Source organism: Trachypithecus francoisi, unplaced genomic scaffold, assembly GCF_009764315.1.
Source record: "Trachypithecus francoisi isolate TF-2019V2 unplaced genomic scaffold, Tfra_2.0 Lachesis_group17, whole genome shotgun sequence".
In the NCBI taxonomy this organism is placed as follows: domain Eukaryota; kingdom Metazoa; phylum Chordata; class Mammalia; order Primates; family Cercopithecidae; genus Trachypithecus; species Trachypithecus francoisi.
In genome coordinates, this window is record NW_022681462.1 from 41,449,531 (window position 1) to 41,476,830 (window position 27,300).

The following is a 27,300-nucleotide window of genomic DNA, read 5'->3' on the forward strand; positions in this document are numbered from 1 at the left end:
CTATTCACAAAAAAAAAAAAAAAGAAAGAAAAGAAAAAGAAAAAAAACGGTAAGAAACAAAGAGAAACAAAGAAACAACAGCTGAATTTTCTACATGGTGTCTCATGGTAAAATTATGGTCATTATCTTCAGTCTTTAATAATGAACAAATAATAACTCAAATGACCCCTTAGAATTCCTGCCCAAGACAGTGAATGTAGCTACATGCATTGAGGCAGCACAGTGAGCAAGACCTCACAGGATACTGCCTGAGTTCAACCAGCACTCACCATTTCTAGCTGAGCTACCATGGGAACTTACTTAACCTCTTGGTGCCATGAATAAAATGGGGATAATAACATTAACTACTTTGTAGGGTCACTGTAGGATTAAATCATTTAATATTAGTTGTACTTTGAACAGTACTTGCACGTAGCATTATGGTCTTTTAAACAAAATTAAAACATAATTTCAACAAATTATGTTATTGTCCCAGAACGTAAATGAGCTCTAATGTATGGTATTTCCATGCAAGATACATTTTAAAGACCCAGTTTTATTACAACTACATGAGAAGAGAAAAAAATTAACCACCCCCCAAAAGACTTTAATCTTAAAGATTATTTTGGAAGTTAAAATGATTAATGATACCTCTATAAATTTACCTTAATACATCTCCCTTCCAGGAAGTATTTACAGATTTGTTTTCCTTTGTGTTCCACTGTGTGCTGATTAATAAATTCCTGAGTCATAACCTTCCATTTTTTCCCTGGTTTACTATACTGCAAGAAAAAAATTTCATTTGAATGCAACATATGAAACATTAATAGGTATCAAAATGTATAATTAAGTTAATCTGGAAAAAAGTACAAATTGACTACAAAAAGTGATCAAGACTGAACATTCTGATGCTATTCATTTATTTGGAGAGAGATATGTGTCTAGTAATCTACTTATGCTACTAGTGATTACCAAAAAAAGTCTATTTCTTTCTATTTTAATGAAGATGAATATTTTAAAATAAAATTATAAAAAGCTTGAAAATCCACAATTCTCAATATGAGCAAAGGCACAATAAAATATGCACTAATATTATTGATAGGTATGTTATAAAAGACTTTGAAATATCCATATTGTTTGACATACAATTTGTACTTTTGGGGATTATTTTGAAAGAATTATCAGGGAGACACATAAAGATCTATTCATATAATAAATTACTGCAGAAATACTGACATAGTAAAAACAAACAGAAAAACGAGAAACACTCTACACATCTAAAACTAGGAGACTAGTCAAATACACTATGATACATTTAGGTGGCAGAATATTATGCAGTCATTAAAAAAATCAACAACTTTGGATCATAAAAAATGTTTACATGGTGGCTCATGCCTGTAATCCCAGCACTTTGGAATCATTTGAGGCCACGAGTTTGAGATCAGCCTGGACAACATAGTGAAACCCTGTCTCTACTAAAAATACAAAATATTAGCTGGGCGTGGTGGCACAAACCTCTGTAATCTCAGCTATTTGGGATGCTGAGGCATGAGAATCGCTTGAACCTGGGAGGTGGAGGCTGCAGTGAGCCAAGATCACGCCACTGCATTCCTGCCTGGGCAACAGAGCGAGAGTGTCTCAAAACAAAACAAAACAAAACAAAAAACAAACAAACAAAAAGTTTACAATAATTTTTGAAGTAAAAAATTGATCCTAATTCTACAATAATAAATAAAGCCAAAGGAAAAAAGACAAAAAGAATATACCCCCATATTTTACGGTGTATATGTCTCTGGATGGCAGGATTAGAGATTGTATATGTGTGTGGTTATTTTGTACTTTCTTTAGGGCAAAAAAAGGGCAAACAAACAGGGAGCGTGTATTACCTTTAACTTTTAAATTTAAAAAGTTAAGAAAAAAACTTAAGAAAATTAAAGGAAAAGAAATCTTATAGCCCTACTTGTTTTCCTTACCTCTCCTGAGTCCCCTATTCAACTTCTGCTTTACGTGTAAGATTGAGTAACAAGGCAGAGTATGATGCTTAACCATGCTAAATGTAATGAGTTACATTCATCAACTCTAAAAAACAACAATATTGGTCGGGCGCGGTGGCTCAAGCCTGTAATCCCAGCACTTTGGGAGGCCGAGACGGGTGGATCACGAGGTCAGGAGATCGAGACCATCCTGGCTAACACAGTGAAACCCCGTCTCTACTAAAAATACAAACAATTAGCCTGGCGAGGTGGTGGCGCCTGTAGTCCCAGCTACTGGGGAGGCTGAGGCAGGAGAATGGCGTGAACCCGGGAGGTGGAGCTTGCAGTGAGCTGAGATCCGGCCAAAAAAAAAAAAAAAACACAACAATATTTTTCAAGCACCTGGTATGCACTGTGCCCTGTACATCACAGGAGTTCAACGACTATCTACTCTTCTGATTTCTGTTTTCCCTTTTCTCTTAATTTGCTAAAAGATAGAGCATAAAGTTCAATCTACTGAAAACAAGAAATTGCCTCACAGCAAACATTGAGGCAACAGATGTCTACATTGAAATCTGATCCCCAGCACTCACAGCTGAAATCACATTTTACTATAAGAATTCTGAAAAAGGTACAACAATACCAAGTAAACAGATAATCCTAGAGATTTGTTTTTAAAATATAAATATACCTAATTCACCCCAGGAAAACACAATGAAATTGCTTATAATATACTCTGATAGACTCATTTAAAGTGTCTCAAATCTATATAAATTTGATTCACAAACATTTTTATGTTTACAGATTCATTTAGAATAAGCAGATATAAATGACCAGCTCACATAGGCATTCTGTATGAAGAATCGTGGCTGTTATAAAATAAAACAAACAGCCAAAGGAACTGAATTATGCAAAAATCAACGAGCCAACCTGACGAATACAACTCTGAAATTAAAAAGTAAACAAATTAGGTAATCTCACACACACACACATACAACACCCTGAAAAATGCAACAAGTTGTACTTATGTTTCATTAATAACTTACTCTTTCTGTATATATTACTTTCAAATAATGTTTCATTGTTTTAACAGAGGATTGTGGTGGGGAAGTGTTTTGTTTTGTTTTTTAGTTTAGTTCCACTTAAATGAGTAGAAAGTATCTCGGTGTCCACAGCTATAGGAAAGGTACTACAGAAAATCTAAAGCAACTTTAACAAATAAATTTTTAGGGCAAAATTAAGTGCCTAGAAGATATGGCGAGTTATGCAGACTGACAGAACTCAGGAATTGTGCCTTGCAACTCCTATATTCTTTGCATTACAACACAGTACTGCAAATAAAAAACAATACAAGAAAGGAGAGAAAGAGGGAGAGATGGAGGGAGAAAAAAAAACAAGCTACCTACTGTACTCGGTCATTTTAAAACTTACTTACTTTAGAAGATATATTGATACAAGAGACAAGAGCATAAAAAAATATATATCAGGTAGAGGAAATGTAAGGATCTACCAGGAAAAAAATATTACAAAAAATGTAGTAGGTACAGTAAACACTAACACAATTTGAGTATTATGACCAATAAAATGAAGAATCCTTTAAAATTCAGTGAAAGTTTGCTTCTTCTGTGACTACTCTTGATTTTTCAAAAAAAAATTATGATGAATCTGAAGGCACCCCTGAATTGATTTGGCTTTGGAGACTCATAATCTCTGAAAGGCCTAGAGATGGATCTATCTTGGCCACTCTGGTGTGGCCTGCATGTTCACGCTATTCTGGATGGGCCAACTGCAGACCATTCCTGAAAATGAACTGCTTCCTTGGGCTCTGGCACACTCCCAGTTGTTTATGGAATCTTAAGAATTGTCTCTCATGATAGCCAATAAACTGACATGATTGATAATGTATTTTTATCTTGATATTTCTGTTACATAATTATCTTTCAGGTATAGCCCAGATCTATAGACATCTAAAATGTTGTGCTTCATGGAGCCCTTAGAGTTAACTTAATACTATACCCTCATTTTGCAGATTAAGCAAATTGAGGCAAGGCCGGGCGCGGTGGCTCAAGCCTGTAATCCCAGCACTTTGGGAGGCCAAGACGGGCGGATCACGAGGTCAGGAGTTTGAGACCACCCTGGCTAACACGGTGAAACCCTGTCTCTACTAAAAAAATACAAAAAGCTAGCCGGGCGAGGTGGCTGGCGCCTGTAGTCCCAGCTACTCGGGAGGCTGAGGCAGGAGAATGGCGTAAACCCGGGAGGCGGAGCTTGCAGTGAGCTGAGATCCGGCCACTGCACTCCAGCCCGGGCGACAGAGCAAGACTCCGTCTCAAAAAAAAAAAAAAAAAAAAAAAGAGACAGGTAAAACTTGCTCAAAGTCACACTTTCCTGGAAGCTAATTTTGTTTAAAGGTATAGGGTGTAAGAACTGGATATAGGAGCAGGCTTTCTTAGAAAGCATTTGTATTAGTTTGGGTTAGGGAAATCAGCACATTCTAAAGGTCTACTAGTGTCTAAGAAGATGACAGGTAGGTTTATTAGTCACCCCAAAATTCTAAAATAATAACTACAATAATTCCAAAACTGCTGTTCCATGGAACAGTGAGTGGCTCAGTGAATGTTAGTAGGTGTGTAGGGAAAAAAAATTGTTTGTAGTTGAGTGAACGATGGGTTGAACAAAATAAGCTTCTTTCTGGCTAAGCTGCTCAGAAGCTTTACTACATTAATGTCAACTGAGAATCTCTAAAAGCAGATGGCATGTGCTGTGTTTTGCAAATTTATTTGGGTCTGAACTTCTTTTTTTAGGTCACACCTGTTAACATCTCTCTAAACAGTATACTAAGGAGTGCATATTAAGCAATCTCTGCCCATTATCTTTAAACTGAGAGATCTGAAAACCAAGTATTTTCGAATTATAGTATATAGCTATCACTCTCAGCTCTCACTCAAAGTTGCAGTTTTTTTTTTTTTCTTGAGATGAAGTCTTGCTCTGTTGCCCAGGCTGGAGTATAGTGGAGCCATCTCGGCTCACTGCAAGCTCGGCCCCCTGGGTTCAAATGACTCTTCTGCCTCAGCCTCCCAAGTAGCTGGGACTACGGACGTGCACCACCACATCCGACAAATGTTTGTATTTTTGTAGAGACAGGGTTTCTCCATGTTGACCAGGCTGGTCTTGAACTCCTGACCTCAGGATCTGCCCAACTTGGCCTACCAAAGTGCTGGGATTACAGGTGTGAGCCACTGTGCCCGGCCAAAACTGCAGCTTTTAATGACCCACTATTGCCTCTATAATTCAATCAAATCTTACTAGAATAGCAGTAGAATACAGGAATTGGACCACTGTAATCCAGGGAGTCACTACAAGGTTAAAGTTCATGTTCAGAGCTCAACTCAATTTGACATATATTTATTGAATATCTACCACATGTAACATATAAGTTCACCTTTCCAACCATTTATATCCCCCTTTCTTCTCTTTCAATGCTTTCAACTCTAAAAAGGAAGTTAATTTACCACTGCCTCCCTTCTTGTCCCCGCTACATATTGAGCTATTAGCATTTTATTGCCAATTACATCTGGGGAAGATGATTCCTAGGAAAGAAAAGCACAAAAGAAGACTAACAGAGGATATATTTTTGCTTTTAAACTTATCAATTTTATTTTGAGGTTCCTTCAAACATAACAATTTTATTTCAAAGTCACCAACATTTGTACTTCTATACTAGTTTCACAACTAATTAACAACTATTTTTTGGAGGTGACTGATACTCATTTTATCTGAGCTGGTAATTTTTCATTTACTAGGAAAGTATCATTAAAATCACAATGCTTTCTTTGCCACCAAATAAATTAAAAGATGAAAAAGCTCCTCCCTTCCTTATATATAAATTCTTAGTACCTCTTGAAAGTCATCCGATACTGAAAAAACATTAGGCCCTTTACTGGTTCTTCCCCCACGTTCTTTTCGTTTGATTTTCTTCGGCAAGCCACGTCCACGGCCAACATTAAAACTTTTAACTCTCTGTTCAATACCTAGAAAAGTTAAAATGTACTTAAATTTAAGAGAAAAACAGCATACCTTCCAATTTATTAGTTTATAAGGAACAACACATTTTAATAGTCTATAATAGTGCATTTTTTTCTCCTTCTAGATTCAATGAAAAAAATTAAATCTTTATATCTTATCTCCTTGGTACTGTTTCTTAAGGGATGTTAACAACATAGGAAGGCAAGGAACAAGGATATGCATGGCTAGAGAAGCAAAATCGTTTTATTATTTTTAATTTTCCTTAGCATAAGATCATGAACAAGCCTTTCTGTTTTTAAGAGAATCAAATATTATATTCCTATTTAAGGAAGACATTGTAGGTATCAGTGGTTAATTAGCAGCAAATCAAATATCCACTGATAATTTTGAGTAGATATATACACATGAAAAAATTATACTTTTTTTGTTTTTGAAAAACTTGGTATTTAAAAGTATACAAAAAGATACCCAAATTACAAAAATTGTTTTTCTTTTTAGAGACAGGGTCTCACTCTGTCAGCCAGACTGGAGTAAAGTGGTGAGATCACAGCTCACTGTAACCTTGAAGTCCTGGGCTCAAGCAATCCTCCCACCGCAGCTTCCTGAGAAGCTGGGACTTTAGGTGTGAGCCCTTGGCCTGGCCAATACTCAGCTCTTTAAGAGGACAAACAGGTAGGAGCTTGAAAAGAAAAGCCCCAGGTGGGAAGGGATGAGCAAGACTTCTTTGCATTACCCTTATTCTCCAAGTGGGATGATCCCTGATACCACAACATCTAGACTACAGGAACAAACTTGCTCAGTACAACAGCATATGTGTAGAAAAATTATTTTCCCTTTATTTCAGCTAAAGCCTACATTCACATTTTTCAAAGAAATTTTGCTAGGAAATCAAGAAAAAATAAAGTCATAGAAATAACCAAATTTACTCATAATGGATTCCTGTATGCAAAGATAATTAAAGGGTAGTTATATAGAGTGTGGTTCCTCACTACTTCATTTCAGTCTCATATTGCTCCACTTTTCCTGAAGCAGGTATTTTGACTAGCCAATACTTAACGCTGATTTGAGCCTTACATGACCCATAGTTTCTTCACTTATTGTCAACAGCTGGCAACTTGTCTTGTCTCTCCAGGGACCATGTAAGGTGATCAGTGCAGAAATGTCTTTAGATTATGTTTTTATCTCCAATTTTCAAGGATGTTCATAGTTCATGCACATTTGTTTAGCAAAAATGACTGCTGTATTTTAAAGCCTAATAAAACAATAGCTTCCCAGCTTTTCTAAATTTAAAGCAATACATACAGCAAGAGAGACAACTGTATACTGACATCATATAGAAGCAAGGGGAAAAATATAAGAAAGTTGGATTGCATTTTTATGTATTTGTAAATCATTAGAATATCTTTCCAATTGAAATATTCATATATCATACAGATTGAAATATTTGTAGATTCTGTTCTAAAGTTCTACAAACTAAAAGAAAACGAATTTAGGTTCTATAAGAATAAGCTAATCTTGAGCGGGGATAAGAAGTTTCTAAGTTTTTACTCCACAGATGCCTGTTTTAATAAGGTTCTCACATTCTAAGACAGACTGTAATTTCAAACTTACCTTGCTGAACTCCTTTCATTCTCTGTTTTTTCCCTGATTCTTTAGAAAATGATGACCCTAAAGCAATATTTGAGGTTTCTTTAGCTTGCCTGTATTGTTTCAGCTGATTGGCAAAATCTTCCTCTGTTTCCTGACCGTAATTACCAAAGTTGTCATCACTGTAGTTACCGAAGTTGTCATCACTGTAGGTGCTGTACTCATCATATTCTTTACTTTTAAATTTTTTATGTTGACCCTTCTTTGATGTCATGTAGCTTCCTGATATATGTCCACGCTAAGTGAAAATGGACAATCATTATCAGGATTTTTCAATTATATATAGCAATTGACAGTAGCACAGGACATCCTTCCCCCCCAGCAAGTTCGGAGAAAGGAGAAAAGATAGTTACTAGTTCTGACTCTTCATTAGTACTTATCTACGATACTACTTAACACTAAGTTCAAAAGCCTAAATGTTACCCTGAGATAATTAAATATTGTAATCTTTATGCTTTAGCCTTTGTTTTCTATGTTCTATGTCTCAGTATCTTACACACAGGAAAAAGTAAAAATACACACCATCATACTATAAATTTTTCCTCCAAAAAATGAAAAAGCCTTTTTGAAAACAGGGAAAAGACAGTTAAATAGCTTGGGGTGGGGGAATGTGGTAAAACATACTATTTCTCCTAACACTGGAAAATTCTCAAATTACATTATATTTAATAAAAAACTGTATGTGTGGAAAATTTTATAAAAAGAAAATGTCTGTATCAAGGGTCTAATAGAAAAAACAGAGCTTTCCCTAATAGTGAAAAACATCTAGTGAATAAGCTGCTCATTAGAAACTTATTTATTTATTTTTAGAAACTGTTTATTACAACAAATATTATTACTTTTATTGTTTCCTTACTAAAGCATGTGAAAACAAAGAATACACTTTAGTACTAGAAGTTTATTAAATGACAGTATTCAGGTCTGTCTATTCACTGAAATATTTTTATTAGCTCTATTGTATCCTCTGTCAATATTTTATAATAAAGCGAGAAAAAATTGCACATAATTACAACTTAAGGATCTAGAAAAATCCAAACCAAATAACTCATCTTTAGCTTAGTTCATTTTATTTTATTTATTTATTTATTTATTTATTTATTTTTTTTTTTTTTGAGACGGAATCTGGCTCTGCTGCCCAGGCTGGAGTGCAGTGGCCGGATCTCAGCTCACTGCAAGCTCCGCCTCCCGGGTTCACGCCATTCTCCTGCCTCAGCCTCCCGAGTAGCTGGGACTACAGGCGCCCGCCACCTCGCCCGGCTAATTTTTTTGTATTTTTTAGTAGAGACGGGGTTTCACCGTGTTAGCCAGGATGGTCTCGATCTCCTGACCTCGTGATCCGCCCGTCTCGGCCTCCCAAAGTGCTGGGATTACAGGCTTGAGCCACCGCGCCCGGCCTTATTTATTTATTTTGAGACAGAGTCTCACTCTGTTGCCCAGGCTGGAGTGCAACGGCACGATCTTGGCTCACTGCAACCTCTGCCTCCTGGGTTCAAGCAGTTCTCCTGCCTCAGCCTCCCAAGTAGCTGGGACTACAGGCGCACACCACTATTCTAGCTAATTTTTGTATTTTTAATAGAGATGGGGTTTCACCATGTTGGCCAGGCTGGTCTCAAACTCCTGACCTCGTGATCTGCCCGCCTCAGCCTCCCAAAGTGCTGGGATTACAAGTGTGAACCACTGCATCCAGCCAGCTTAGTGCATTTTAAATGTGATATTAAAATACTACTCTGGCCAGGCACGGTGGCTCACGCCTGTAATCCCAGCACTTTGGGAGGCCGAGGCAGGCGGATCACCTGAAGTCAGGAGTTCGAAAAGAGCCTGGCCAACATGGTGAAATCCCGTCTCTACCAAAAAATACAAAAATGAGCTGAATGTGGTAGCATACGCCTGTAGTCTCAGCTACTTGGGAGTTTGAGGTGGCAGAATTGCTTGAACCCAGGAGGTGAAAGGAGGTTGCAGTGAGCCAAGATTGCACCACTGCACTCCAGCCTGGGCGACACAGTGAGACCCTGTCTCAAAATAAACAAACAAACAAACAAACAAACAAAATAAAATATTACTCTGGCAAAATACCAATACGAGACTATGTATTTAATGAAACGCAATGAAGTATTAAATCTTTCTAATTATAAAATAGAGAAAAAATGCACAATCAAGAAAACCAATTCACTCATCAATTTTAAATTTTAAAAACATTGTATCATATTTTTGATTTGTTTTAAGTAGTACTTTTTAAAGTTTATAAACTCCATTCTGAGTCTAGCACTTCAGAAGTTCAGAAGGGAATTTATGATTGTAGCCAAAACACAGTGTTTCTGACATTTTTTAAAAGCCATTATGAAAACTAAGCAAAACAAAAAATAATTGCTTAGATTAAGTTGAAGATTAAATTAACTAGTTAAATGATGGTTACATTTCTTTTTATTAAAACTGTGACTATATTAATACTTGATATATTTCAACACTTTATGATTAAAGATTACTCTGTTAATAGATGAGTATAAATTTTTCTCTGGAGATTAGATACTTCTCACAGAAGTTTTAAATTCTTAATATTAATTCAGTTCTCTGATTTGCATAGCTTTATCATAATAATCTCTGTGTTCCTACCTTAAGTAGAATTATCCCTAAATTTTCATTTACCTCCTCCCTAGTTTCCCAACTGTAAATAGTCTTAAAGTCCCCTAAGAATGCACATTCCATCCCATGGCTCCTTCTGTGGTTAAAGACTTCTAGTGTCGACTGCTAAGGTCCTTCACATTCAAATTCACACCATGTGGTATGAGCTTTCCAGGAAGCATGAAATGAAAAAAGGGTTACAGAGCAGCCCCACTTTTCTAGAGCAGTTCATACATTCATCATTGGGATGAACAAAATGCACTCACAGGCAAGGGTCTAGCAAGTATTTTTTCAAGTCCAACCAAGAGAAGATAAATGAAAAAGACAATAAATCCCACAAAAATAGATATCTTTTCTAATCACTCTGCCAACTGATTATTAGGCTATATAAACTGCTAGAATGTCTGTAGGGATAGATTTGGTTTCCGTAAAACAAAAATGGGCCCCACAGCAATCACTGGAAACAAATAAAGGAAAAGGAGGCCCTGAAGAAAGATGAGAAAAAAGGAAGCTATATTAAGTTCTCTAATTTAACTGCTAGGTGTTGACAGTATATTCTAATTTTGCCCCATAATTTTAGAAGTTATATAGCAGATACTTGTTATCTAACAAAAATGGATTTTTAGATATAGTTAGGATATAATCTTAATTCTCAGTGAGTCAACTCCAAAATATATATATGGAAGAAATGGTATTCAACTTTCTCTTCTTGTAAATAGCAGATTGGGTAATTCAGACTAGCTGTCTCTCTTAAAAAAAGTAGAAAAGATAGAAAAGTATTTTTTATAGTTTCAAGTTTGCTACCAAAATGCTCATATTGTCGTGTCTTTTTCTTGAAAATAGCAGACTTCAGATATAAATATAAATTTATAATATAAATTTCTATATCTGAAGTCTGTATTTTTTTTTTTTTTTGAGACAGAGTCTTACTTTGTTGCCCAGACTGGAATGCAGTGGCATGATCTTGGCTCACTGCAACCTCTGCTTCTCCAGTTCAAGCGATTCTTTTGCCTCAGCTTCCCCATCCTCAATTATAAAGGGATTGCAAAATGTGAATCAGAGACCGCAGCCCAGCCTTCAGGAATCTGAGTGGCTCAGAAGTCTCAAATCCTGAAACTGGAATAAAGTTTGTAAGGGTCACCAGAAATCTGGCAGAAGTAAGTAAAAATCCTTTCTGAAGGAAAAGAACATCACCCGAGGCCTCAAGTTATTTCTACAAAATGCTTAGAACAGAATAGACAAAACTGAAAACAAAAATAGGCTTATGAAGAGGTGGGATCACATGAAAGAGAACCAGCAAAAAATAACAGGCAATAGAAATACAGACTTCAGGCCGCGCACGGTGGCTCACACCTATAATCCCAGCACTTTGGGAGGCAGAGGTGGGCAGATCACTTGAGGTCAGGAGTTCGAGACCAACCTGGCCAACATGGTGAAACCCCGTCTCTACTAAAACTACAAAATTTAGCTGGGTGTGGTGGCATATGCCTGTAGTCCCAGTTACTTGGGAAGCTGAGGCAAAAGAATCGCTTGAACTCGAGAAGCAGAGGTTGCAGTGAGCCAAGATCATGCCACTACATTCCAGCCTAGGCAACAAAGTGAGACTCTGTCTCAAAAAAAAAATACAGACTTCAGATATAGAAATTTATATCTGAAGTCTGCTATTTTCAAGAAAAAGACACGACAATATAAGCATTTTGGTAGCAAACTTGAAACTATAAAAATGACCTAGAAGATTTTAAAAGAATCATATTTCTATATATGAAAAATACTTAATAGATGGGTTTAAAGGCAAATTACACTCTAGCCTGGGTGGCAGAGCAAGACCCTGTCTCTAATAAACAAACAAACAAACAAACAAATAAATAAAGGCAAATTAGATCTCTCAGAAGGGAAGAGAAGACTAAAGAAGAAAGATTAGGTAAAGTGTATGTGGTAAAATGTTAACTGGGAAATCTGTATGAAAGATATACAGGAGTTCTCTGCACCATTCCTTTTTTTTTTTTTTTTTTTTTTTGAGACGGAGTCTCGCTCTGTCGCCCAAGCTGGAGTGCAGTGGCCGGATCTCAGCTCACTGCAATCTCCGTCTCCCGGGTTCACGCCATTCTCCTGCCTCAGCCTCCCAAGTAGCTGGGACTACAGGCGCCCGCCACCTCGCCCGACTAGTTTTTTGTACTTTTTTTTAGTAGAGACGGGGTTTCACCGTGTTAGCCAGGATGGTCTCGATCTCCTGACCTTGTGATCCGCCCGCCTCGGCCTCCCAAAGTGCTGGGATTACAGGCTTGAGCCACCGTGCCCGGCCTCTCTGCACCATTCTTGCAACTTTTTTGTAAGCCTGAAATTATGACAAAATGAAAAGTTATAAAACATGAGGATAAAATAAACACAATGGCCCAATAAATAAAAGCTGAGAGAATTTACTGATAGCAAACCTGCGCAATAAGATATGCTAAACAAAGGCTAAATGATGTAGCACATCTAGCTAAAAGAAAATGGTATCATATTAAAACTCAGATCTATAAAAAAGTGAAAAACACTGGAAATGAAATGTAGATAAATATAAAAGACCATCCTTTATCTTAATTTCTTTAACTGATTTTTTGAAGCAAAAATAATAGCAGGATATCTATAGGGATATATAATAGTGTAATATTAACAATACATATTTATTAACAATAAATAACTGCATAATGTTTAAAAAATGTGAGATACCTCAAACAACTGCACTATTGTTTATACATACAAATTGATCTTGCCTCCCACAGTGGCCACATAGAAGGCTATGTACTTATTATAATAATGCTGCCACTATTTTAAATATTTGGAACTTCCTATTTGGGGATACTTTCAGTGATAATTTATGAATCCAGAACCTGTCTCATTACTTGATATTTTCAAATGTCTTCTTACCTGAAATAATAATGCCCATCCTGAGCATCTTTTCATTCATTGTAAGAGTCTCCAAATGACTTCTGAATATTTCTAAAGAATAAGTCTAACTACATATCAGTGTTGCTGAATTAAAAGTTTTGTCATTTGTGGTAAAAATATTTTTTAATGAATAGTTATAAAATGTTCTGAGAAATAGCAACAACCACTGACTCTAAAATCACTGGACATATTGACCTTACAAACATTTTGATATTTACCTAACTAGATAAAATTATTAACTAATATATAATTCTTTTCAAATTTTGAGAAGATATTTTAATAAAACCGCATTTATTTTTTATTTTTTATTTTTTGAGACGGAGTCTCGCTCTGTCATCCAAGCTGGAGTGCACTGGCCAGATCTCAGCTCACTGCAAGCTCCGCCTCCCGGGTTCACACCATTCTCCTGCCTCAGCCTCCCGAGTAGCTGGGACTACAGGCGCCCGCCACCTCGCCCGGCTAGTTTTTTGTATTTTTTAGTAGAGACGGGGTTTCACCATGTTAGCCAGGATGGTCTCGATCTCCTGACGTTGTGATCCGCCCGCCTTGGCCTCCCAAAGTGCTGGGATTACAGGCTTGAGCCACCGCGCCCGGCCTAAAACCTCATTTATTTAATGGTCACTTAGCAATCTGAACTATAAAGGCGGCAACAGTGAATCAGACAATAGAAATAACTAACAAAAATAGTCTTTCGGTTTCTAAACTCACAAGAGATTAGGAACACCAAATTAGGAAAAAGAATAGTGCTGCTGTAGACCAGAACAGTGACAGACTGGCCAAAACGAGAACTCAGAAACTCTGGGGCTTTTCAGATAAGTACACACTGATCTGAATACTTCCTAGTGACTCTGAAAGCATCATTACTTGCCTAGCACAAAATACTGTATATTTGGAGACAGGGCCTTTAAAAAGGTGACTAAATCAGAATTAGGCTGTTAAAGTGGGCTCTAATCCAGTTTGACTGGTGTTCCTACAGTAAGAGGAAATTTGGACAAAGGGAGACACCAGGGGTTCCTGTGCACAGAGGCATGACCGTGTAAGGACAACGCGTGAGAAGGGGCCAGTGACAAACCAAGGAGAGAAGCCTAGCACAGATCCTTCCCTTACAGCCCTCAAAAGAAACCAATCCTGCTGGCACCTTGCTCTGGGGCTTCTAGACTCCAGACTGTGAGAAAACACATTTCTACTGCTTAAGCCACACAGTCTGTAAAATTTTATGTTAGCTCTAGCAAACTAATACATTATGTATTCTTTATATTCAAAGATTTCAAATTTATAGCCTATGTCTGATAAAATACCAGAAAGAATAAAATTCAAAGTTTAATTTTTCTCTTAAAAGGGCAATACTCAAAACCACAATGAGATGCCACTTCATACCATTTTCTGTTTCCAAAAGAAAACAAAGAAAAAAAAAAAACATATGTTGGCAAGGATGTAGAGAAATTGAAACCCTCAGGCATTCTGTAAATAATGTAAATGTATTTTTATACTTACATTATTATAATGTAAATAATATGTAAATATTGTAAATAATGTAAAACAGTGCAGCCACTGTGGAAAACTGCTTCGTGGTTCCTCAGACAGTTGGACATAGAATCACCATATGATCTAGCAATTCTACTCCTAAATATATACCCCAATAAACCGAAAGAAGTCTTAAAAAGATTTTTGTATACCCATGTTCATAAGCAGCATGATTCACAATAGCAAAAGGTAGAAGCTTTTTTTGATGAACACCCACATGTCCATCAACAGATGAATGGATAAACAAAATGTGATACATACATACAGTGGAATATTATTCAGCCTTAAAAAGGAAAGAAATTCTGACACATGCTACAGCTTGGGTGAACTTTTAAAATATTATGGTAAGTGAAATAAGCCAGATACAAAAGGACAAATACTGTATGATTCCACTTATATGAAATACCTAGAATAGGCGAATCCATAGAAACAGAAAATAGAATAGTGGTTTTCAGGGGCTGGGGGCAGGGGAAAACGAGGTGTTATTGCTTAATGGGTGCTGAGTTTTTGGCCGGGCACGGTGGCTCAAGCCTGTAATCCCAGCACTTTGGGAGGCCAAGACGGGCGGATCACGAGGTCAGGAGTTTGAGACCATCCTGGCTAACACGGTGAAACCCCGTCTCTACTGAAAAATACAAAAAGCTAGCCAGGCGAGGTGGCTGGTGCCTGTAGTCCCAGCTACTCGGGAGGCTGAGGCAGGAGAATGGCGTAAATCCGGGAGGCGGAGCTTGCAGTGAGCTGAGATCCGGCCACTGCACTCCAGCCGGGCGACAGAGCAAGACTCCGTCTCAAAAAAAAAAAAAAAAAAAAAAAAAAATGGGTGCTGAGTTTCTGTTTGGAATGATCAAGAATTTTTAGAAATGTGTAAGTGGTGATGACTGAACAACACTGTGAATATACTTAATACCACTGAATTGTAGAGTTAAAATGGTACATTTTATGCTATCTATGTTCTATCACAAAACAAAAAAATGGCAATACCTGAGTAAATGGAATGTCATAATCCCTGTAGAAACCAGTTCTTTTTTTATGGGAACTTTCTGTATGTTCAACATCTGAATCAAGGCTGTAGTCCGAACTATCATCACTAGATGGGGAATTATGCTGAAGGGAGGGGAAAGACAAATATGTTACATTTGCAAAAGGAAGAAAATTTTACTAGTAATTAGATAAGCTTGTTTCAGCCAAAGGTACCAACCAGTAGATTATATTATTCCAGGAGACTCTGAAGTACTACTGAAAAATTCTTGCTCCAAAGGCCACCACTATTCCAACTTCACTGAGGTTTTCTGAGAAGAACGTATATCTTCCTCTCTGCTCAGAGACTTTATGACATTTTCCTCATTATCCCTTTGACCTAAACAGAAATACTCCGCCCCGTGCTCTAAAATGATCTATATTTAAGCTAAACCTAAAGAAAGTAAAATTGGCTCCTAGATCACCAAAAAGGGTCATAGAACATGAGTAGAATATGTATTAATTTGTTTTTACCTAAAATGGCTTTGGGGTTCTTACTCTATTGCATGAGTACCCTAAAACTAAAAGATACCAAAACATTGCAAATTACAAAAATAAAATACATCTGGCCCACAAAACTGAACAAAAGTGAAATGAAAAGCATAATTGATAATGATTATTGATGTCAAGTATAATGATAATTGATATCAAGAGTAACCGTTTTCAAGTATTAATATAATTTCAAAAAAAAATGGGACCAAATCTTCTCCATCTGGTCAAAATGATTACCCTCCCGAGTTGAGCATTCTCTTTAAAGAGTTCTTACATTTCTTAGCAATGAAGACACTGGCTCTGTGTATTATTATCCTTGCAGTCCCAGCATCTAGATCTAGTACAAACTCAGTAAAAATTTGCTGCCATGATTGAACTCTGATGCTCTTATAAGGACAGGCTCTGTTTTTCTCTAACCCATCCTGAAATGTTATTTTAGGAAAGACAAATTGCTTCCCTTCATCTTGTTCCTAAATGGTCTGGAGTTTGGTCTTTATGATTTTATTGCTTTTGTCTCTGCTGATTTGATAGGTGATATGAAGAAATATTTTTTAATTATGCTGTCAAACGCTTCAACTTTAAGTATCTAATCATTCTTGGCTAGGATTTAAAATAAACAGTATATATTTAAAAGCCAAGTTTGCTCAGTCACCATGAGAAGGCAGCTCCAGCTCTAAGGAAAACTTTTCATCTGAAAAATACTAATAGAATTATACTCTGAAAAGATTTGGTCCTTGTGTTTCTTGGTAGGGTGGATTACACACTCCAAAAAGTCTCAGACTTTTTGACTCTCTGGAATTAATTTCATTACGTAGTACTTTTCTAGAAAATTTTCCATTTCATCTTGGTTTTAATATTTATTTTCATAAAATTATATACATAAATTTCTTATGATTTTAATTTCCTTTTTGATAGTTATTTCACCCTCAGCATATATACATTTATTTTTCTTTTCCTTTTTATTATTGATTAGTTTGGTCAATGATAAATATGTTGTTGATCTTTTTAAAAAAACTATTGGCTTTCATTCTAATGCATTCACTTGTGCTCATAACTTTATTAAGTACTTCCTTTTTGTTTTGTTATTATTCTACGCTGTTTGATCATAGCTTATATTGTTTTCTTAATTTTTTGTCATTTTTAAGTATTAGGTTAAATTTTTCATATGCTTTGTGGGCATGCTTTCTTTTCTGGAAGACTTACTCTCCATTATTCCCTTTTATCTTACAATAACAACTATGAAATGTGACCATAGTCCTATCTTGCTTCTCATGTAAAAAAACGGATGGAATGGGCCAAGAAAGCTTTCCTAGCTTCATAGCTCTAGGGTTATCTCTTCTGCTGTTAGCATGAAGTATTCAAAAATATGGCTATTTTCTGAGCTATGCCTCTTCTGCTTCCTTCCCCCACTTGTTATCTATTTCTTTCCTTGGCCCTATATGCCTGTTTCTCAATGTAGATTCTACTTCCAGAAGTTAACTCCTCAGTGTGGGACTGTCGTAGAAAGGGATTTGGTTGATTCGTATTAGGGGTTCATTAGGTCCAGATCTTTTCAGCACCATCCAATTTCTGTAGTCACCTTACATTCATGCATGAACTGGTGATGATAGTACAGCCCCTCCCAGTTTCTGTTGCTGTTTTCAGGCCCATAAGGTTTCCATGCTGGGCATGGACCATTTGAGGTGAGTATCTGTTGGCAACTTGGTTTCTGGAAGTCCCTTTATTTTCCCTCTGCTTCATTTATACTGATGCTGTTGCGACACTGGTCTTGTTGCTGTCTACGGTTTGGCTCCAATCATTTGTATTTTTTAGGTTTATTAGAGATAACTTGTTTCTTCCTTCTTTCGTAGATGTTGTCAATGGGTTTTGGTTGTATTATCCTAATTGATGCGATTTTAATGGAGAAAATTCAGGGAATTTCAAAACCTGCTCCTCCATTGCTGCCAACTTGTCCATGATTTCTCAGTCAGCATAGGTTCCCCTTCTTCCCTACCCCAAATACACATAATTCTCCATCCAGTACCCTGCTGTTTTTCTGATAGCATTTGTTTTTCACTTGTGTGTTGCCTCTCTCCTCATTGCAATGTAATCCCTTTAAGAGCCAACTATTTCACTCACTACTATAACCCTCAGCACACAGCATAAAGATATCCATAGTAAGCACTCGATCATACATATAAATGAATACGTAAACAAATAGATGGACAATGCGAATGCGCTAATCTGTATCTGTAGAGAATGAAACTCTCTTTCCTTAACCTTCCAATATCCATGTATACAATTTTCCATCAATTAAAATATTATTTATTTCAATCTGTATTAAAATTTAACTGAAGCCCAGCGTGATGGCTCACACCTGTAAACCTAGCAATTTGGGAGGCCATGATCAGCAGATCACTTGAGCCTAGGAGTTTGCCTGGGTAACATAGCAAAACCCTCTCTACTAAAAAAAAAAAAAAAAAGAAAATTAGCCAGGTGTGGTGGCATGCACCTGTAGTTCCAGCTACTCAGGAGGCTGAGTGGGGGATCACCAAAGCCTGGGAGGTTGAGGCTGCAGTGAGCCAAAATTGTGCCACTGCACTCAAGCCTGGGCAACAGACCCTGTGTCAACAACAACAAAAAATTTAACTTAATTACTTTTTAAATCTTTAAGATAATTCATATAATCTTTGTTTAGAAAGTTTAATCACATAAATGAAAATATCTAATCCATATGTTTTATAATAAAATCATGACTTCTGCTTTCTAATTTTTAATATTTTATATTTCATAAAAATTTATCAAAGAATAAAAAGTAGATTCTAACTAACCTTATGTTTCTCACGTTTTCTCCTTTTGGATTTTTTCTTCTCTCTCTCTTTCTTATGTTTTTTTCTTGATTTTCTGTAGGCTTTCTCACTTTTCTGCTTTTCATTCTCTTTTGCTTCTTTTTCTTGTATTTCTTCAAATCCTGCATCGTCTATTTCACCATCTTCTAATTCGCCATCTTCTCTACAGAAGGAAAATTTTAATTTTCAAATATCAATTCTAAAACAAATCTTACAGAAAGATTTTCAAAAGAAAAAAGCATATGCTAAGAATTTATGTTATATTCATTTAGACAAGTGTTTGAAACATTTTTCTATAAAGGCCCAGAGAGTAAATATTTTACATTTGCAGGCTGTATATGGTTTCTGTTGCAAATTCTTCTTCGTTTAACATTCCTTTAAAAATGTAAGAACCATTCTCAGCAGCCGAAGTTTGCAAACCTCTTAAATTAAAATCACTGATTCTCACAAAATGAATGCATGAATAAATACAGTGCTATCCCAAAGTACTGCGACAGTTACCGTCTACTAAACTTTCTTCAAAAAAAAGGATTAAACTAAAATGCTATAAGAAACACTTGACTTACAAGAAGATATTTTTAACTTAGTAGCTCATAGACAGCTATAGTTTTAAACTAAAAGCAACCTAAGAACCAAGAATGGGCTGCCCTTGGGGAAAGAGGATCTAGGATCCGGTTGGTGCAGCTTATGGCTTGTCACTATGCGTACAGTCCTTAAATTATTATTTTATTTCTAAAAAATAATTCTTTAAATAGATAATACAGGCATGTGGCTTAAAGGCAAACCTCAAAAGGCACAAAAGGATCTGTCTCATTTTAAGTTAAAAAATACTGTATCACTATCAAATAATTAAACATTTCTTCATTTGAATATCATAACTTCTTTTTTCTTTATTATATGTTCCCTTTCCTGCGCTTACGTATTTTCAGAAATTTTAGTAGGTGTGCATAACACAATTTGTATTTTGTACTTAAATATTATACATTTCATGGCTGTATATTTATTTGATCAAGTTCTTTTATATCATAAATAATTCACATAGAGCTGAGCATTTGACTGCTTGCCGATAACTCAGCAATAAGCATTTTTAAGTGTGAAGTTATTCTTTGGTTGAACTTTATTCTTGATATGGGGCTTACTTAAGAGTCAGATATCTGGTCTACAGAAATTACCATGCTCAGGAATGTTGACATGTATCGCCATAATGCTTTGCACAAGGGCTGCACCAATTTAGATCTTTGGCAGTGAATCAGTGGATTAGTTTTACTACAACTTTACTAATGGTGGTGGTGGAATTTCAGTTGCTTTTTTTTTTGCTAGCTTAATAGGTCTAAAATTTTACTTTCTTTGATGACTAGTGAAGTTGAATTCTCCCTGCCTGTTATATTGCATACTTTGCCTGTTTGTGTCACTGTCCTTCTTTTGGATTGGGGTCATACCATTTTTTTAAGCTTATCTGTATAAAATTTTATTCAAAACTAGTACTGTTGGTCATACTTAATACAAATGATTTTCCTAATTTGAAAAAAAAAAGTTTTTAAAAAGCTTTTTTTTGAGACAGGGTCTCACTCTGTCACCCAGACTGAAGTGCAGTGGCACAACCTCAGCTCACTGCAATCTCTGCCTCCCAGGTTCAAGCGATTCTCGTACCTCAGTCTCCCCAGTGCTGGGATTACAGGCACACGCCATCACGCCCAACTAATTTTTGTATTTTTATAGAGATGGGGGTTTCACCATGTTGGCCAGGCTGGTCTCAAACTCCTGACCTCAAGTGATCTGCCTGCCTTGGCCTTCCAAAATGCCGGGATTACAGGCACGAGCCACCACGCCCAGCCAGTCTATATTAATTCTTACCAACAAAGTAAACACTAAGTAAACAAACAAACAAAAAAACAAATTTTCATACAGATAGTAACAAAACTCAAGCCACAAAACAATTCCTCAACGTGAATCTGTAAAAAAGATTCATAATAAAACTATAAATCTAATTTCTTTCCAAATACTAGTATCTTTGCTATTATGGAGGCAGAATCCTAGAAACAAGCTGACTTTTACATTGATTACGACATTTTAAAAGATGGAAACCAAAATATTCATTAACAGTATTTTCAAATGCAAATAAACCAATCGACACACATGGAAAGATGAATACATAAAACAATTTTATCATTTAATCATACTTCCAAAACACTATAGTTTGAAAAAATGCAAACTACTACAAATAGTACATGCAGAAAGGCAAATGTCTATGTATATATGGCAGCAAATGAAAAACCACTAAACTATGGTGTGTGCATTTTAAAGGTAATTTAGAATTACCAGGTATGTGTAATTTCTAAAACACAAAACTGAAAATGTCACTCTCCTGCCATAAATCTTCAATGATATGATATGGTATCTCAAATCTGCTTCAAAATAATCCACTACGGATAGTGGACATGGTCTTAATAAGATTGGCCATGTGTTGGTAAACTGCTGAAACTGTGGGATGTGTATATGAGGATTCATTCTATTCTTTATACATTTAAGGGGTTCTGTAATAAAAAGATAATCTTCAATGGTTCCTTCTGCTTACTCAGCTACCTTCAGTTTCTCAACTCTACAAGCCTTAAAAAGTGCCTAAAATCTCTCAATGCCCAGCTCACGTCACCAGCCTCACCACAACTCCTTCACCTGGCTAATTCCAATTCAATATTTCGGATGCAGTTTAGATGTCATTTCCTATAAGATGTCTCCCATTACTACCCAGGTTTAGGTGAGATGCTTCATTCTAAGTACTCCTCTGCTAGCTCTCATTTCTCTTATCATTGCACTCCGTACATTAGGTCAAATGACTTGTTTGTTCATTGGTGAAAGCATGGCACCTTGCTATTTACTGAATGACTGAATGAATGTATAATACCCATAACTCTTGCATCATAGAACAGGTATATGATACTATCCTAAAGTGGCTGTAAAGTCACTGGAATTTTCCCCAGCTTCTATTATAAAATCAAAGAGATACATATTCACTTAGACTTGAAAATTGCTTATGAGGCAGTCTTGACATTCTGGCTATTTCAATTAAAATGTTTTGAACTTTTGTAACTATAAAACCTTATAGTCCAAGAAAATGAGTGCACATATTCACCAAAAGACAAGTATAAGAATGTTTTTGGCAGCTCTAGTCATAGTAGTAAAAAATTATAAACAACAAATCTCTATCAACAGGCAAACATATATAAATTATGCTTTATTTATATCATAGAATACTAAAAAGAAAAAAATTAACAACTGCTACAAAAAATATAGAGGAATCTTATAGACATAATGAGGAGCAAAATAAGCCAGACACAAGACAGTACTGTATGATTTCATTTAGACGCACTTCGAAAACAGACAAACCAATATATAACAGAAGTCAGAATAGTGATTACCTCTTGCAGGACTGCAAGTGACATAAAAAGGGGTATTAAGGAAACTTCTGAGGTATTGAAATATTCTGTATATTGATCTGTGTGGTGATTACCATATATACACTACACATATTTGTAAAAACTCATCAAGTTATACATTTAAGTACTGTGTACTTTGCTATCTATATTTATACAATAAAATTTAAAACACAAATGACAAAAAGATCTGTAAGTGTTTATCCTTTCTTTTACTGCCTCTCTCCTTCAACGTGAGCTCCTTAAAGCATAAAAAAAATTACACCTGGAAATCACTGCTTCATATTTAGCATTTTAACTAGAGCTATTTAAACACAAAGAACACATGTTAAAAATGCCCATAAATTCATGTCCTACTTTACATACATTATTTAAATGTGAAATATGGGCCATTTATATTTGTTATGAGACATAAAACACTGCAAGCTTTTAAAATTTTTTCTTTATTTTCCCTTACCCTACTTATCATTTCAGCATTCACACAATAGCAGACTTAAACTTGTACATTTTTGTATGGCTACAAAAAATGCGAGAGAAAGAGGAAATAGAGAACAACAATTCACACTATGATCTGCTTCCAAACCCTTTGAAAGTCAGTTTTGGACACATGTGGAAAGCATGTGTGGTATAATGGAAAGAGAAGGAGATTTCATGGGAGGAAAGCTGGATTCTTACTCCAGCTCTATCACCAAAATAAAAAAAAGCTTTCTTAATTGAGCACCTAGTAACGTATCAGATACTAACCTAGTGATCTTGAGAAACACCTAGAAGAGGTAACAGAAATAATTAAGACTGCTTATCATTCTCCAGATTTTGAACTACCTTAATACTACAAGAGCTGTTTTGTTTACTAAACACAAGATTTTTAAAAAATGTAATACATAAAATAGATAAGTTTCTAAGTCAATTAATTATATACAGGTGATGTTTTATTAATGTAAACATAATAGAGAGATTATGTCCTTTTTAAAAAAGGAGCATATTCATGTTCTTGTACCAATGACTGGTAAGTAACTGTCCAGTTAATAAACAAATTAGTTTTAATAGATTTTATCTCTTAGGCAAATCTATATAGATACAAAGTAGATTAGGAGTTGCCAGGTAGATTAAAGGGAAAAACAGGGAGTGACTGCCAGTGGGTAAAGGGTTACTTTGTGGAGTGGTGAAAACGTTCTAAAATTAAATAGTGGTAATGACTGTACTACTCTGAATATACTAAAAACCAGTGAACTGTACACTTTAAAAGTGAAATGTATCTCAATAAAGCTGTTATTTTTAAAAACAGTTAAAAACATTTTTTCTCTAGATTTAAATATCTAGATTGGAGACAACTGGGGAAAATCATAAACACTATGATATAAAAATTCAAGACTCTGAAAATGGTCAGTACCCTTGTCATTCATGATGTTCTTATTTTAAGGTAATTATTCATTAAATCTTTACAAACTGATGTGCCTTAATAGAGGATTCTACTTTTTTCTATTCTGATATTAATGGCTGTTAAAATAAATTAACCTGAACTATTCAGTCTTACCTCCACAGGTAGTTTCTGCTTTTTCTTTATGCTTGCCTAAAGGCTCCTGTTACAAGCTACAGATCAGAAACTGAGTCTTCTGGAAGAAACACAAAAGCCTCTATAAAAGACTATACAAGTACTCCTGATAGATGACAGTACAAAGACATTACTCATGAATGCAAACTTCTTGGGATAATATAATATGATAATCACAAAAAAGACAAATCTTCAGAATGTACCAAGTGACTGTGTCGGAATCTCTAGGATTTCTTTCCAGTCCTGGAGCAAGCGACTTAATAGAATTAGACTGCTTACCCTAAGACCAACAGAGCAAAATTTCCTAGATGTTTGAAATGATTACTTATAACATTTTTCTGTTTATGCTTTTGTACGAATTCACACAGTCGTTTCTTTCTTACTATAGATGATAGGGTAGGATAACTGCTCTGTACTGGTGCCCTGGAAAACTTGCATGCCTCCACACAGGCCACTTAGGTAAGCCCAACGATAGGCTGACCTAAGCCTTGGCAGAATGCCCTGTGTTCCTTCAGAATATGGAAAGATAGGCAGTCTTGTGAGGTGCTGCTACAAGGCTATTTCTTACCTACCTCCATATTTTGTGGGAGCCTGCTGGGAGGCAGTTTCTCATCCACCTTCCCTGGTTCCATGAGGTCTGAGATTCACCACCTTGCCCACTCCTTAGGATGTAGCTGTAGGCTAAAAAATTGCTTAGCTACAGGATGGAAACTGTTCCTCAGCAACAGAGTGCCCACCACTCATGTTACCTATCATTTGGCCCCGTTTGGTTTCAGTGTTATCCTGTGGATGAGCAACTGACACCATGCTGATCATGCATTTGTCTATGTAATTAATAAATTAATAAACTGTCTGACTCTGTCAGCATGCTTGATAGATAACTGGATTGAGTCTAGGCTTTGCCCATGCCTACTGTGATCTTTTCCCTCAACCTAAATAGCACATGTATAGTTCTCTTGATTAATTGTTAAACTAACTCCCTACCTTACCCCTACCAAACTAGATATTTCTCCTCAAGGAAAATACTGTCTGCTCACACTGGGGCCATGGAAGATCCACTTGACATGAGTTTTTGTGATTTTCTGTTTATCTCAAAACTTGGCCTTGGGCATTTGTATCTTGGATGGCTTTCCGTATCTCCATTTTCTCTTTATAGTTTCATAAACAGTTCCTCTTGAAAAATTATCAGTAGTAAAATCTGATGAGCATCAATAGTTTTCAAAGTGTTTTTTATCTTTATCCTTTATCCAATACATTCTTACACTTCTACAATTATTTAGTTTGCAGAAACTTAGCTCACTCCTTTTTGACTATCTACAGCCATGGCAATTTTTACTTGGTTTGTTTTACTCCTCAAGCCCATCTTAGAATTTGTCAAAGCCTCAACCCAAATATAAAATCCTTCAGGAATGAGACTTAGTACAAATATATGGGAAATATTATAAATTTTAATTAGCCTAATGGCCTCCATAGTCCTGTGACAACCTTTTCAATTTTTGCTGAACTCTATGCACCGTATCTCCACCCAAGAGATAACTGAGAATTCCTTATTTACTTTTGTTACAAGTAATTCCTGTTTTGTTTTTGAAACTACAGGTGGCTCTCCTAATTTTTACCTCCTGAATCAACAACATATTTACTTTTATTTGCCTCATTAGAACCTAACTTGCATATACACATAATAACTCTAAGTAACAATGTAATAATTAGATGATTTAAGAGACTTCTCATGTCTTCCAGGAGATCATGCTTACCTGGGAGTGTCCGAGAGGACACTGATCTCCCTGATGGGGGTTACAAAACTTGAAAAAGCTATCAAAACTTGGTTAATAATGCTGACTGAAAAGATAAAGCCATAAAGCCCTAGAAGTATAACAAACTAATCTAAAATAATTAATCCAAGTGGTTACGGGTAACAGCATAGCTTTAGATTTCTTAATGGCACGCCAAGAAAAAAAAATAGGACATATTGCTAACATTTCCTGATGAATGTGGAGGGAAGGTTGACTAACCTATAGTCAAACTGAAAGAAAAGACAATTTGACTAATCACAAGCAGACTCAGAAGGACCCTTGAGATCTTATCTCCTGGTCAAAGTAAGGAAATCTTTGGTCATCAACCTAAAGTGACTTCCAGTCTCTCCTTATCATCATTCTGGTTATTCTTGTCTCACAGTCTTCTAATGCCTGGTCTCCAGAGCTGTATATGCCACTGCATAGCTGTTATTTCACTGATGGTACAAAAAATTATTTTGCAATGGAAGGAAAAATAAAGGGATTCAGCCATACAGCAGTGAGTGAATGATGTAATCACCTGTTCTATTTCTACAGGACTAAGGGATGATCAAAATAGGGGAGCGAATTGTTAAAACTCTGCTAGGTTCACCAGACACGGTGGCTCACACCTGTAATCCTAGCACTTTGGGAGGCCAAGGCGGGCGGATCACGAGGTCAGGAGATCGAGACCATCCTGGCTAACACAGTGAAATCCCATCTCTACTAAAAATACAAAAAGTTAGCCGGGCGTGGTGACGCACGCCTTTAGTCCCGGCTGCTCTGGAGGTTGAGGCAGGAGAATGGCGTGAACCTGGCAGGCGGAGCTTGCAGTGAGCCGAGATCACGCCACTGCACTCCAGCCTGGGCAACAGAGCGAGACTTCGTCTCAAAAAAAACAAAACAAAAACCAAAAACCTCTGCCAGGTTCCCAGTCTGTGCACTCAAAAGTGTTGACCCTATGTCCCTTAGCTTAACAAACACTCACATCCCATCTCAGACTTCTTTGTTAAGAATGTCTGTGGTTTTGTGACATAAGCAGAAAAAATAAAATAAAATAAAATGGAGAATTTCTAGTCCCCAAGTGAATCAATTAGAACGTAATGCCTAGAATCGGCCGAGCACAGTGGCTCACGCCTGTAATCCCAACACTTTGACAGCCAAGGCGAGCAGATTGCTTCAGGTCAGTAGTTCGAGACCAGCCTGGCCAACACGGTGAAATCCTATCTCTACTAAAAATACACAAATTAGCCAGGCATGGTGGCGGGTGCCTGTAGTCTCAGCTACTTGGGAAGCTGAGGCAGGAGAATCTCTTGAACCTGGGAGGCAGAGGTTGCAGTGAGCTGAGATCCAACCACTGCACTCTGGCTTGGGTGACAGAAATGAGACTCTGTCTCAAAAAAAGGAACTTAGTGCCTAGAATCCCTCCCAACATGTAGTAAGCTTTATTTTCTTCTTCATCTATCTCTTCCACTTTCTGTGTGGCGAGAAACATTACTTAACCAGCAA

At 36.4% G+C, this 27,300-nt stretch overlaps 1 protein-coding gene across 3 annotated transcripts in view; it reads right to left on the reverse strand.

The window, feature by feature from the left end:
• The window catches only part of ZC3H6 (zinc finger CCCH-type containing 6), a 60,748-nt gene that overhangs the window by 17,336 nt on the left and 16,112 nt on the right, over window positions 1–27,300 (reverse strand). Inside the window, exons 2-7 of one of the 3 annotated variants that reach the window (XM_033175450.1) lie at window positions 22,453–22,458; window positions 19,019–19,199; window positions 15,681–15,803; window positions 7,590–7,863; window positions 5,850–5,983; window positions 645–761 (exon numbers count right to left, since the gene is read on the reverse strand). In XM_033175450.1, the coding sequence (XP_033031341.1) occupies window positions 645–761; window positions 5,850–5,983; window positions 7,590–7,863; window positions 15,681–15,803; window positions 19,019–19,199; window positions 22,453–22,458 (835 nt within the window). Of the gene's footprint in view, window positions 1–644; window positions 762–5,849; window positions 5,984–7,589; window positions 7,864–15,680; window positions 15,804–16,190; window positions 16,232–19,018; window positions 19,200–22,452; window positions 22,459–27,300 lie in introns of those variants that run through there. The other 2 variants (XM_033175451.1, XM_033175449.1) reach the window with 2 other exon arrangements.